We start from the raw sequence: 10,978 nt of genomic DNA on the forward strand, positions 1-10,978 counted from the left end.
TGACTGGCTGAACATGTTCTTATCGATAGATGATTTCCTGATGCTCCCTGAACGCCCCACAGAGCAGGCTGCTAGCTGCTGTTTGGTTAGAACCCTCCCCGTGCCGGGCAGCCATTAAAAAGCTAAATGTTTTTAGCATTTAGCTTCAGAGCTAGCACTAATGCACCACATCAAACTAAACCAGACAAACTCCTGCCTGAGCTGATGTACATTAAACTACTGCATCTACAACCCAGTGGACACCATGCACATCATATATGTAATGAAAATGTTTACTTTTGTACCTGAAAAATAGTTGTTTGGCTCCAGAACAGACAGTTTTTAACTCAGAGACACGAGGCTTCACCAGTGAGCTCAGGTTGTCAGTGGGCCGGACCGTACTGATGACATCACACAGCTCGGTTCTGATTGGTCAAACTGAGAGTGTTACAGCCATCCCCGGTCTCCCATGCATCCAAAGACAAGTGCTAGTAATCTTATTTAACAGTACATGTCTTCAAACACAGAGCCGGACCGCTGTTCTTCTTCCAGGTGCAGAACCGGTCATGACACAACAGGAGCAGCAGGAGTTCACGGAGAGCCTGGAGGCAGCCCTCTCCTGGATGCGGGCCGTCCAGGAGAGGCTGAAGGCCAACGACAACACCCAGGGACCCCGTGACGCCCTGGAGGCCAGGCTCAGGGAGACGGAGGTGAGACACGTCTTACTGTTTGGATCCAGAGTGGAGGCAGCTGCAGGTTGTGGTCTTCAGACAGGACACTGTATTGGTGTAGGGGTCATCTCATGCCACCTCACTGAGGTCCACAGCTCACAAAGTAGCCTCTGGACTGTTGGGTTCTAAGGTCTATACCTGACTTTGTTAAGCGCTATGTGATGACAGATGTTGTAAACTGCGCTATACAAATAGAATTGAACTGAACAGGTCGTCCCAGTTCACGGCGTGGATTTTTTTGGAAAACAAAACAATCGACCTAAACCACAGAATCTTGTAGAACCCCAGAGCTCGTCTCCTAAGGCTTTCTGAGTTATGGAGTTTTGAAAATGGGCCCTCTGTGTTAAATTTTATACCTTCAGCAACTCTGTTGAAGCATCTTTAAAACCTCTCTAGTTGCTTATTTTCACAGGATTTTCCAGATTCTTTTTACCACATTGGTAATATGGTGTTAATCTGAGAGGTACGTGTAGCATCACGGCTAACTGTTCACTCTGTGTGAGACAGTTATTATCAGCCTCAGTGTCAGCTGATATGTAATGAGTTTAAAGTAGTTCCACCACATGAAAGCATGATTCATGTTTAAATATTAATCCACAGGTACACACTGTGTGCACATTTCTAACTGTCCTGCTGAATCCTGTTCAGAAAATCCATCAGTCGGAGCATGAAGGCCGTGTGAAGATGGACATGGTGCTGGTGTCGGCCGAGAACCTTCTGCAAAGCGGAGACGAGGAGCTGCGGAACCAAACCCACGCTAAGCTCAAAGACCTGAAGAGCCTGTGGGAGGAGACCTCCACCTATATCATCCACTGCCACAGGTGCTCACAGCAGCGTGATGACTGAAGCACAGCAGCGACTTGTTCATGCATCAGTTCAGCCGCTGTGCTTTGATTTAAATAGCTTCATGTGTGTTTTCAGGTGATCGTTCCACACCTTGACCATCAGAAAATCACTGTGACATGGAGAATATTCTGTTCAGACCCGTTTAAAAGCTGCATTTCTATCAGTTTACTGAATTAAGGCTTGCAGCAGATGTTCTCCATCCTTCCTCCTTATGGTTCAGATGTTTACTAGTTCATGATGTGGTGCTGCTTGTTCACTCAGCCAGACCAGGAAAATACTGTAAATCCTTTCAGGTGATTGATGTAGGATTCCTTTTTTACTTGTTATGTTGACACCTATAGATTGTAATGTTAATGCTGATCTGATCAATCTGATGCAAGTTTTAAACAACCTGTATAACTGATATTTTGAATTCAAATCATATCAACGATTAAGTCATCTGTAAGCACAGACATGTAACATTTAGCGCACAGATGCTGTCCTGGTAAACACGGATTCCTTTTCAGTATCTGAATTCTAGTTGGATGCTGTCAATACCCACAGAAGTCTGTATCATGGTGGCCTATCGCTAGCTAAACCCCTGCAAAGGAACTGCCTGGAGTCTGAGTGACCGACTTCTCAAATCACTGTCGTATAAAACCCCGTAAACGAGCATCTCATAAGCTGATAGAAGCTGCTTCAGAAGTCTCTGTTGCTATCTGAACTGCCACAACGCTCCCTGCTCGGTAGCTGACCAGACACACGTTGCTGAGAGATGTTCTGTCTTGTGCTGCTTCAATCCACATGCAGTCGCATCGAGTGGGTGTGGCTGCACTGGAGCGAGTACCTGAAAGCCTACGAGGAGTTCGAGCTGTGGCTGACCAAGCAGCAGCGCAGCCTGGATGTCGGCGTGGAGCTCCAAGTGGGAGTGAAAGAGAAGCTGTGGCAGGTGGACCAGCAGAGGGTGGTGGTGAGCGACATCCACGCCCAGGCAGCGCTGCTGGAGAGGCTGCTGGACGAGGCCGCGGCGCTGCACAACAGAACCCAGGACCCCAGTGTGGACCCACAGGCCCAGGAGAGGATGCAGGAGGCCTACAATGACGTCAGAGACAGAGCTGAGGTGAGGCACCTGTCTGATGTGATGTGCTGCTCAACTACACCCTGTTGCTGTCCACATGTTCATACACTCATAGTCACTGGAATAGATGTACCGTAATGTCTGGACTATAGAGGCACCTGAATATAAGCCCCACCCACTGACTCTAAACAGAAACCAGGTGTGTACATATACAGGCTGCAGGTGTCTCTAAGCTGCAGGTGTCCACGTTGGAACATGAGATATTTACACAGAAAGATGTTTTAACCTTTAATTAAATGCGTAGCGGTAACATCCACAGATACGTACCGTAGAGGCTTTTTTCTGAACACTTCCTGTAACACGGCTGGTTAAGGAAATAAAACTCCAGCAGCTACCAGGAAAAGTCACTGATGGCTATCTTCATCTTCCTCCTGCACTAAAACCACTAAAGTCGTCTTCTTCAGTGTCTTCAGGAGCTGAACAGCCTCAGAATCACTTCATCACTTCCTCAGTCTCTCTGTCGTCGTCGCTCTCAGCCTCACTTTGGTCTCCAGGTGACTTCGTAAAAATCCATAAATTAGAGGCATCGTTGTTTAAGCCGCAGCGTTCAAAGCGTGTGAAAGAAGTAGGAGCTTATAGTCCAGACATTACGGTAACTGTAAGAGAAAGTTTGTAAAGTTCGTTATGACGTGGTGCATCCTGGTTATAACTACGGCTGCTGTGTCCTCGTTAGTCGCATCTGGATTACACAGATCTTATTATAACAGTTTCACCATCAGTAGGGCTCATGTGACCGAGAATCTGTCCAGTGATTAATGAATGTGGATGTTTATTGTCCTTATTGAATCTAAATATTCTTCACTCTCTTAAATGTGTATCAGCGCATTGCATTGCTTTCTGTTGGTTCTGTTTGTCCAGCAGTGAATCAGTGAATGTTATACTGAAGGATTTATTTTTCTGCTGTTCATACTTTCAATGGGAGCAACTGTATCGTGAGCAGCTCCCCCTGGTGGTCAGTGAAGTACTTCTGACGTGTCTCCTGCTGTGCTAGGAGCATCTGTCAGTGCTTCAGAAGATTGCTGAGGAGCACCAGATGCACCAAGCCTGCGTGCAGAAGTTCCAGTCCTGGCTGCTTTCAAAAACCAAGGAGCTGACCGACCTGATGGAGAGAGAGGACACGGCCGAGGACAAGCTCAAAGCCTTACAGGTGAGAGTCGCATCACAAGTTTGGGTTTTCAGTAGATGTTTTAGACACTGTCATGCCATGTCAGATTAATTCATAGTTCCTTAACAGTACATGAGATGTAGGTGGAAGTCAGAAGTAAATAAAAACAGGATTCAGAGCTAAAAGTTATAGTGGATTAAATTCACTGAACGTACAGAATGGATCAAATTCCTCTTCCTAACATCTACCACCTACCTTTTATTAGTTAACAATGTTGTTTTTAAAAGAAAAATAATCACCAGTCACAGATATTTGAGGTAATAAACAAGCACCATGTCGACCAAACCAGGTTTCTAGGTGCTCTGATGTATTTTTCCTGCTGCATGTGTCTACAAGCCGACACGTTTGTTCTTCTGCTAGGCTCTGGATGACAGCGTGGCCTGTGAGGAGAAGACCCTGCAGCACATCGAAGGCGTAGCAGAATCGGTCAGGGCCAACACCTCTCCAGCAGGGGCAGAGGTGGTGGTGGAGGAGGCTGAGGAGCTGAGGCTGGGCTGGCAGAGGCTGAGGCAGGGCCTGTGTGAGGCCGGGGAGGGTCTGCGCTCCAGCCTGGACTCCCACAGCCAGTACATGGCCCGGTGCCAGCGGCTGGGAGAAGACCTGACTCGCCTCAGGCTGCTGCTGCAAGGCCTGGACCAGGAGCTAGAGGAGACCCACAAATCCAAGGACCTCACCGACCACACAGAAGAACAGATGGTGGGCCAGTGGAGGAAGTACACGGTAGGTTTGTGAACACATCAGCAGTAATGTACAGTCAGTGGGACACTGGTGTCAAAGCAGGAAGATCACTGCTCTGGAGGTGGACTACCTCCAGCCTCATTCTGCTCGTGTGTTGCAGGGTGTGAGGAACACTCTGGCAGGGGAGGAATCCCAGGTGGAGCTCCTCAAGGCTCAGCTCAAGGAACTCTTCAGGTTCTCAGAGGACTCACGCCACCTTTCTGATGACGTCCTAGCTGTTGTAAAAGAGCATCAAAGGTGTGTGATGGGGAGACGTGCCACAGAACCTTCTGCACTGTCAGCGTGCAGCATCATGACTGCAGATAACTGTTAACCTCGTTTTACTGTTTATACTCCGTTCATGGCAACGATAAGCTGCTTGAACCCATGATCCAACCTTGCTGATCTGTTTCTATTCTGAAGCTGTTGTGTGGTCATTAAACACTGCTAATGAAGGAATCTAGACTTATGCACTGTGTGAGCATAAAACCAGGCTGTGAGCGTAGATGCACCTCCCCTTCAGGTAAAGCACAACCTGCATGCATGAAGCAAACGATTAGACCAGGTTATTGTTGTAGGCGTTATGTGAGAGCTGACAGCTTCTGAGTTGTGCTACAGCTTGAACATGAAACCTCTGTCTTGTAGAAGTGTTGGTATTTGTAGTTTTTGGAGCGTTTGGTCTGTATGTTTCCACCAGAAGGAGCTTAAATACGTATTAAATAGACACTAAAGGACAAAACAGTCCAGCTCATGGCCCGTTATATACACAGCTGGGGACAAGGAGGGCAGCATGTTCACGTACATGACATCACCATGAACATGATATAACCAAAAACACTCAGAGAACCAGATTATTAGGGACAGCCAGCCTAACAAACCCACTGCAACCTGCTGGATTCTGTTCTCCCATCTGGAGACACTCCGTCCATAAACACAGAACCTCTGAACCCAGGTGTGAGCGGTTAGCCTCCATGTCATGTGCTTGTATAGTCTGACTACTGTTTTGCTCTAAATGAACACCAGGCTGTTTTCAGAAAGTCTTCAAACGAGCTCCTCCATCAGTTAATTAGGACAATTTTCAGATCAATTAAATCAGACTTGTGTTAGCACCCAGAGGAATCCTCCATCCTAACCCTAACCCACAGTCCTCTGTTACCTGCATGAACGTTAGGCCTTTATGTGTATAAGAAAATATTCCTTACAGCTTTGGGTAAGGCTCTGTTGTAAATACTTTGTGTGCTCATGTTGCAGCGTGAAATGCCGAGCGACGAGACTGTGTTCGGAGTCGGAGTCAGGCCTGAGGAGCATCCTTCAAGACCCCCTGCTGGTCTATGCCCAGTGGAGCCACATGGTCTCGCAGGTGTTGGAGGCTTCTGCTGATGTGACCGACTTCTCCCACATCGCCATGTTGGTCCAGAGCATAGAGGTGAACAAACACATCGACTTTTTTCTCTTCAATAAGGAAGAAAAGTGTGACTATTTTCTCAGTATTTTACCAACATGTGCGTTGCTTTGTTCAGGGCTGCAGTGTGTTTGGACCGGTCAGAACCTTTAACTAAGCAGTGTGGACTGACATCGTGTGTTCTGTGTTTCTGTTCCCAATGCCAGCGTCTGCTGAAGGACAGCACCCAGCTGCAGGAGCGTTTCAGTTTGCTGCAGGTGAAGGGGGACCTGCTGGACTCTGTGTTCGGTCTGGATAGGTCTGATGGTCTGCAGGGCGAGCTGAGCGCTGCCATCAGGAACAGAGAGCTGCTGCACTCTCAGCTGCTGCAGAGGAAGAGCCGGCTGCAGGTATCAGCACGTCGCTCCTCTGGCTTCACCGTGGCTTCAGTTTGAATGTCACGTATTCAGAGTATTCCAGCTACGTGTGGACGTATCCCACAGGTCTGAGGAAGAGGGACGGCTGTAGGAATAGAAAACACTACTTATACAGTCCTGACTCCATAATCGACCCTTAACAATCCTAAACCTGCTATCTGACAGCTTTGTAGGAAAAACCAACAGAACCCATAAAAACAGCCTTAACATAGCGACAGCCTTGGATTCTGACTCCAACATGACATTTAATGTCACAGATCAGGATGACGTCCAGATATCCCTGGTAGTATCATAACCTGTTTCATGTCTTTCACAGGGCTTGATTTCAAGAACCAAGGACTTTGGTGACACCTACGAGTCGATCCAGTCCAAGCTGTCCAGTCTGAGGGACCGACTGGTGGCAGCTGATGGCCTCCAGCCCGACATCCTGGCCAAAAAGAGCCAGTCAGACCAGTTCAGGGTAAGGGCACACAGGATGGGTCCACTGGTGACCAGACTGTAGCCTCCATGGATGGAGATTATCAGCAGCTCCTCCAGAGCAGATATTCATAGTGTAAGATCAGGAAAAAGATGTTAATTCATAACCTTAAAAACTTCAAAAGTCATCTAGTGTATAATTGTACTTGTTTATCAGTAAATGTGTGCTTGTCTATTCCTGTAATGATCAGCTCCACTAAGGCTAAAAACACTCATGTGATCTTATCCAAGGCCACTGATTGATTCATCAGTTATATCAGTTTGTCTGATCATGTGGAGCTAAACGTTTCCACCAAACTGCAGTCAGTGTCTTTATGTCCCGCGGCATGCTGCGACATCATGTGTCCTCAGGTGATCCAGAAGGACCTGGAGGACTGCGAAGGCCACATCGTGGTGCTAGAAACTCTGGTCTCCTCCAGTCAGAGCAACAGGACTCGCTTTGAGAAGCTCTATGGTGAATGGAGACATCTGCACAAGGCAGTCCAGGTAAGAAAGGAGGAGAGTCACGTAGGCCAGATTCAGATCTTTGAACTGGTTCGATGTGGGGTGTCGAACACTGCTGAAGCCTGTTTATGACGGGTCCTGCTGTCGGTATCTGACTTTTTTAGATTCTAACACTTCCTCTGAATGATTCTAGTTTATTTTTATGTGGAGCAGCAGCAGTGTGTCCTCCATAGACTCCACCAGGCTCCTATAGCCCACTGTGTCTGTCTCCCTACAACCCCGTCCCTCTTCAGCCGCTTTGACAAACTGTCGTTGTGGTTCACCTGAAGCAGAAGATGAAACTGACCATGAACAGAAGGGTTATTTACTCCTTTAGCTGACGAGGGCCTCTGTGGTTGGAATGATGTCATATTTGCATTAAATAAAACACATGCAGGTAATTTAGTGACTGTCTCTGGTACAGATGTTCCCAACGCGTTGCAGTTGTCCAACTGATCTTCTTTCATCTGCAGGCAAAAGTGAACGAGAGTGAGGAGAACATCGCAGACCACGAGAGCTTCCACGAGAGCCTGCTCAACATAGAGAAGTGGCTGATGATCATGAAGCAGAAGCTGGAGTCCTTCCACAGCCCCTCAGGAGAGTGCAGCATCGAAGGCCGGCAGCACGAAGCCGAGGTCAGTGTGTGTTCTGGAGCTCACAGCCATGTCTGTTCATCCTTACAGGTTTAATATAAAGGTTCTGGCAGACCTGTGGGACACATTATTAGAAGATTGATCCAGTTTGGACCATCCATTCTTCCACTAACACAAACTGAAGGATACTGGGAACCCGTTGATACGTATCTTCTGGCAGAGCCACCTTTCTGATCAGCTAATCGGTGCTCGACCCAACTTTCCTTTTTATACTGAAATCAGCAACACGTCAGGTCAAGACAACTTTACTCAAGATAAAGAAACCAGTCCTGTGGCTAAGGTCGTATTAGCCGCATGGATAGTTTTATCCTCAACCAGGCGTCAGAAATAAACCTCAACACACTTTATCAGAGTTTAACACCTGAGGAACCAACATAGCTCCTGCCTGCTTACATACTCCATCAGTGCAACCTGTTCACTAAAGCATCCATCCATCCATCATCTACACCTTAATCCTCACCAGGGTCATGGGGGGCGGAGCCTATCCCAGCTGACTCAGGGTGAAGGCAGGTTCACCTGGACAGGTAACCAGTCTATCACAGGGCTACACTTAGAGACAGACAACCAAGCACACTCACATTCACACCTACGGACAATTTACAATCACCAATTAACCTCAGCATGTTTGTGGACTGTGGGAGGAAGCCGGAGAACCCGGAGAGAACCCACGCTGCACGGGGAGAACATGGAGACTCCACGCAGGAAGATCCCGGGTGTCCTCACCGGGACGCCAACCGGCGACCTTCTAGCTGTGAGGCCACGATGCTAACCACTGAACCACCGTGTTGCCCTTTACTCAAGCTTGGTTATATAGCCGGCATTAAATGTAAATGCTGTGGCTGATTAGTGGAAACATGAGATGTTGTGTTAGTTTTGGAAACCGAGCTGAACACTAATGAAAGTGTCTCTGAAGATAACTGTGTCTGTAAAGTCGACACAAACCAGACACGATGCTGCAGCCTGTCTGACTGTTTGATGTCTTCTGACCAACATTTGCTTTCTTTCAACAGAGAGTTCTCGGAGAGTTCCCAGGGAAGGACCTTCAGCTGCAGCAAATGGAGGTCCAGGGTCAGGGAGTTCTGGAGAGGACGTCAGAGGAGGGACAAGTCCACATTCTACGGGACTTGAAGCGCTTAAAGGACTCGTGGCTGGCCCTGTACAACATGAGTCTCAGTCTTCACAGGTATCTGTAGAAATGTGTGTGGTGTGGCTCACCTGTGGTAAGAAACACCGTTATAATGCTACAGGCAATACTTTATTATAATTTACATAAAAGCGTACATACAGGGGGTTTTATGTTTTCTAGCTGTAGGCCGACCCGCTGGCCTTCAGTCCTGTGTTTTCTTTTAAAGTCAGTGGCTGCGGCTTGTATTCAGGTGCCTCAGTAGTCTGGACTTGAGCGTACTTTTAAATTAATTTGCCAAAAAAGCCTGAATATAAACCATAAGAGGTGCTATGGGGTTTATTGCTGCTTAAATAAATAACTGTTGGACACAAGACAAACTGGGTTGTTATGAATTAGACCTGCAGCTGGTGAGTTTTGGGGAAACTTGACCCAGTTCTGTTTCTTGCAGCTTGCTCAGCAGCTCCTCAGTGCACACAGAGTCTGACGTCCCATCAGCACATGGAGTCCCGTCGAGCTCTGCACGAGGAGGAAGCCTGGAGGGACGGGCAGAGGAGGGCGCATGGGTCCAGGCCCATGGCGAAGGTCTCCCCCTACTGGCTGTAAAAGGCAACAAGCATCTCCTTTCATCGCCAGCAGTCACGGACAGTGGACACTCGCTTGGAGGAGATGAAGTAGATTCCTCTGCTTGGAGCGTCCGAAGCAAAGCAGGGAGCCAGGGCATGTCCACAGGCTCTGCTCCTGGAAGGCCTGACAGGGACAGGTCAGCAGGGGGCGACACTGGTGCTGAAGCAGCATCGTCCATACAGACCAGCTATGATGAGGGGGCAAGAATCAGCACAGAGGCAGGAGAAGGGATGAGCTCGAGAGGAGGAGCGTTTCTACTCGTCAGCAAGGATTCAGCCGAGATGCCGTCAACAGCACGAGTTCAACGCATCACGGTACTGCTGAGCTGTTTATGCCTCCAGGCCCGGTATAGATGGTCATGTTCCATCTGGACCAAAGGGTGGAGTAGTTAGAGTTTGGTCGTCAAAGGTCCAGGTGTTATGACAGAAGCTCACTGTTGTCTAATAGAATAAAGTGATGGTGGTATTAAGTCTAGGCAGGCATGGGGGTAGATATCAGATGACTGGTGGGCAGACGCATACAGGTTCTCTGTAGAATCACAGGACTCTCCTCTTTCTCTTCAAAGGTCCATTTCATCTCAGAGGCTGGTGTTAGAAACGATACCACAGTAACTACAGTAAAAAATCATCTCAAGCTGATCTCAGTGTGAGCTGTAGTGTGTTGGTCAGCTGTGATTGGCTGGAATCATCCTCACACCTGGTTCACTGAAATCACATTGATGGGAAAAACCAATCAGCAGAGAAACCTGGTGACAGATGACCTCTGTGGCTAAACCCTTCCCTCAGACACTAACAGGACATGAGGTCACTGCCTCCTGATGGTTTTAGTGTGAACCAGAACTGTCTGACATGTCTGACGTTTTGCAGGGACCCAGAGGACACAGCAGATCCCGGAGAGCAGAGTTCGAGGCGTGGCTGTCCAAACAGAACCAAGTCCTCTCTGGGATCCTCGGCACCAGAGAGGCAACGCTCAGCGCCAAAGAGGTCAAGACTAGACAAGACACACTGAAGGTGGGTTTTCATCGACATCTAAACATTCAGTGCCAGCCGGATCAGGAGACACACCAGTCCTTGGAACAGTTGAAGATGAACTTGTGGGTTTTGGTTTGTGTCAGAAAGCGCAGAGGAGGCTGAGGGCTGGCTTGGTGATGGAGTCAGCAAGGTGGAAGTCAAAGCTGAGCACAAGCTGGAGCACCACTGAACTGAGTAGAAATAAGAAATAAGCTTTTAAGCACAGTAGGAG

At 48.1% G+C, this 10,978-nt stretch overlaps 1 protein-coding gene across 5 annotated transcripts in view; it reads left to right on the top strand.

Annotated features, from left to right (window-relative positions):
* The window catches only part of syne3 (spectrin repeat containing, nuclear envelope family member 3), a 27,588-nt gene that overhangs the window by 2,548 nt on the left and 14,062 nt on the right, over window positions 1–10,978 (top strand). For all 5 annotated transcript variants that reach the window (XR_520753.1, XM_008296284.1, XM_008296282.1 and 2 more), the window contains exons 2-15: window positions 532–689; window positions 1,359–1,531; window positions 2,346–2,655; window positions 3,665–3,820; window positions 4,199–4,558; window positions 4,677–4,813; window positions 5,807–5,981; window positions 6,164–6,346; window positions 6,690–6,833; window positions 7,202–7,336; window positions 7,807–7,968; window positions 8,997–9,169; window positions 9,561–10,050; window positions 10,603–10,746. Coding sequence is in view for 4 of the 5 variants with exons in the window: in XM_008296284.1 (XP_008294506.1) it covers window positions 546–689; window positions 1,359–1,531; window positions 2,346–2,655; window positions 3,665–3,820; window positions 4,199–4,558; window positions 4,677–4,813; window positions 5,807–5,981; window positions 6,164–6,346; window positions 6,690–6,833; window positions 7,202–7,336; window positions 7,807–7,968; window positions 8,997–9,169; window positions 9,561–10,050; window positions 10,603–10,746 (2,886 nt within the window). In the remaining variant the exon portion in view is untranslated. The remainder of the gene's footprint in view (window positions 1–531; window positions 690–1,358; window positions 1,532–2,345; window positions 2,656–3,664; window positions 3,821–4,198; window positions 4,559–4,676; window positions 4,814–5,806; window positions 5,982–6,163; window positions 6,347–6,689; window positions 6,834–7,201; window positions 7,337–7,806; window positions 7,969–8,996; window positions 9,170–9,560; window positions 10,051–10,602; window positions 10,747–10,978) is intronic.

Source organism: Stegastes partitus, unplaced genomic scaffold, assembly GCF_000690725.1.
Source record: "Stegastes partitus isolate 25-593 unplaced genomic scaffold, Stegastes_partitus-1.0.2 Scaffold1116, whole genome shotgun sequence".
NCBI lineage: Eukaryota > Metazoa > Chordata > Actinopteri > Pomacentridae > Stegastes > Stegastes partitus.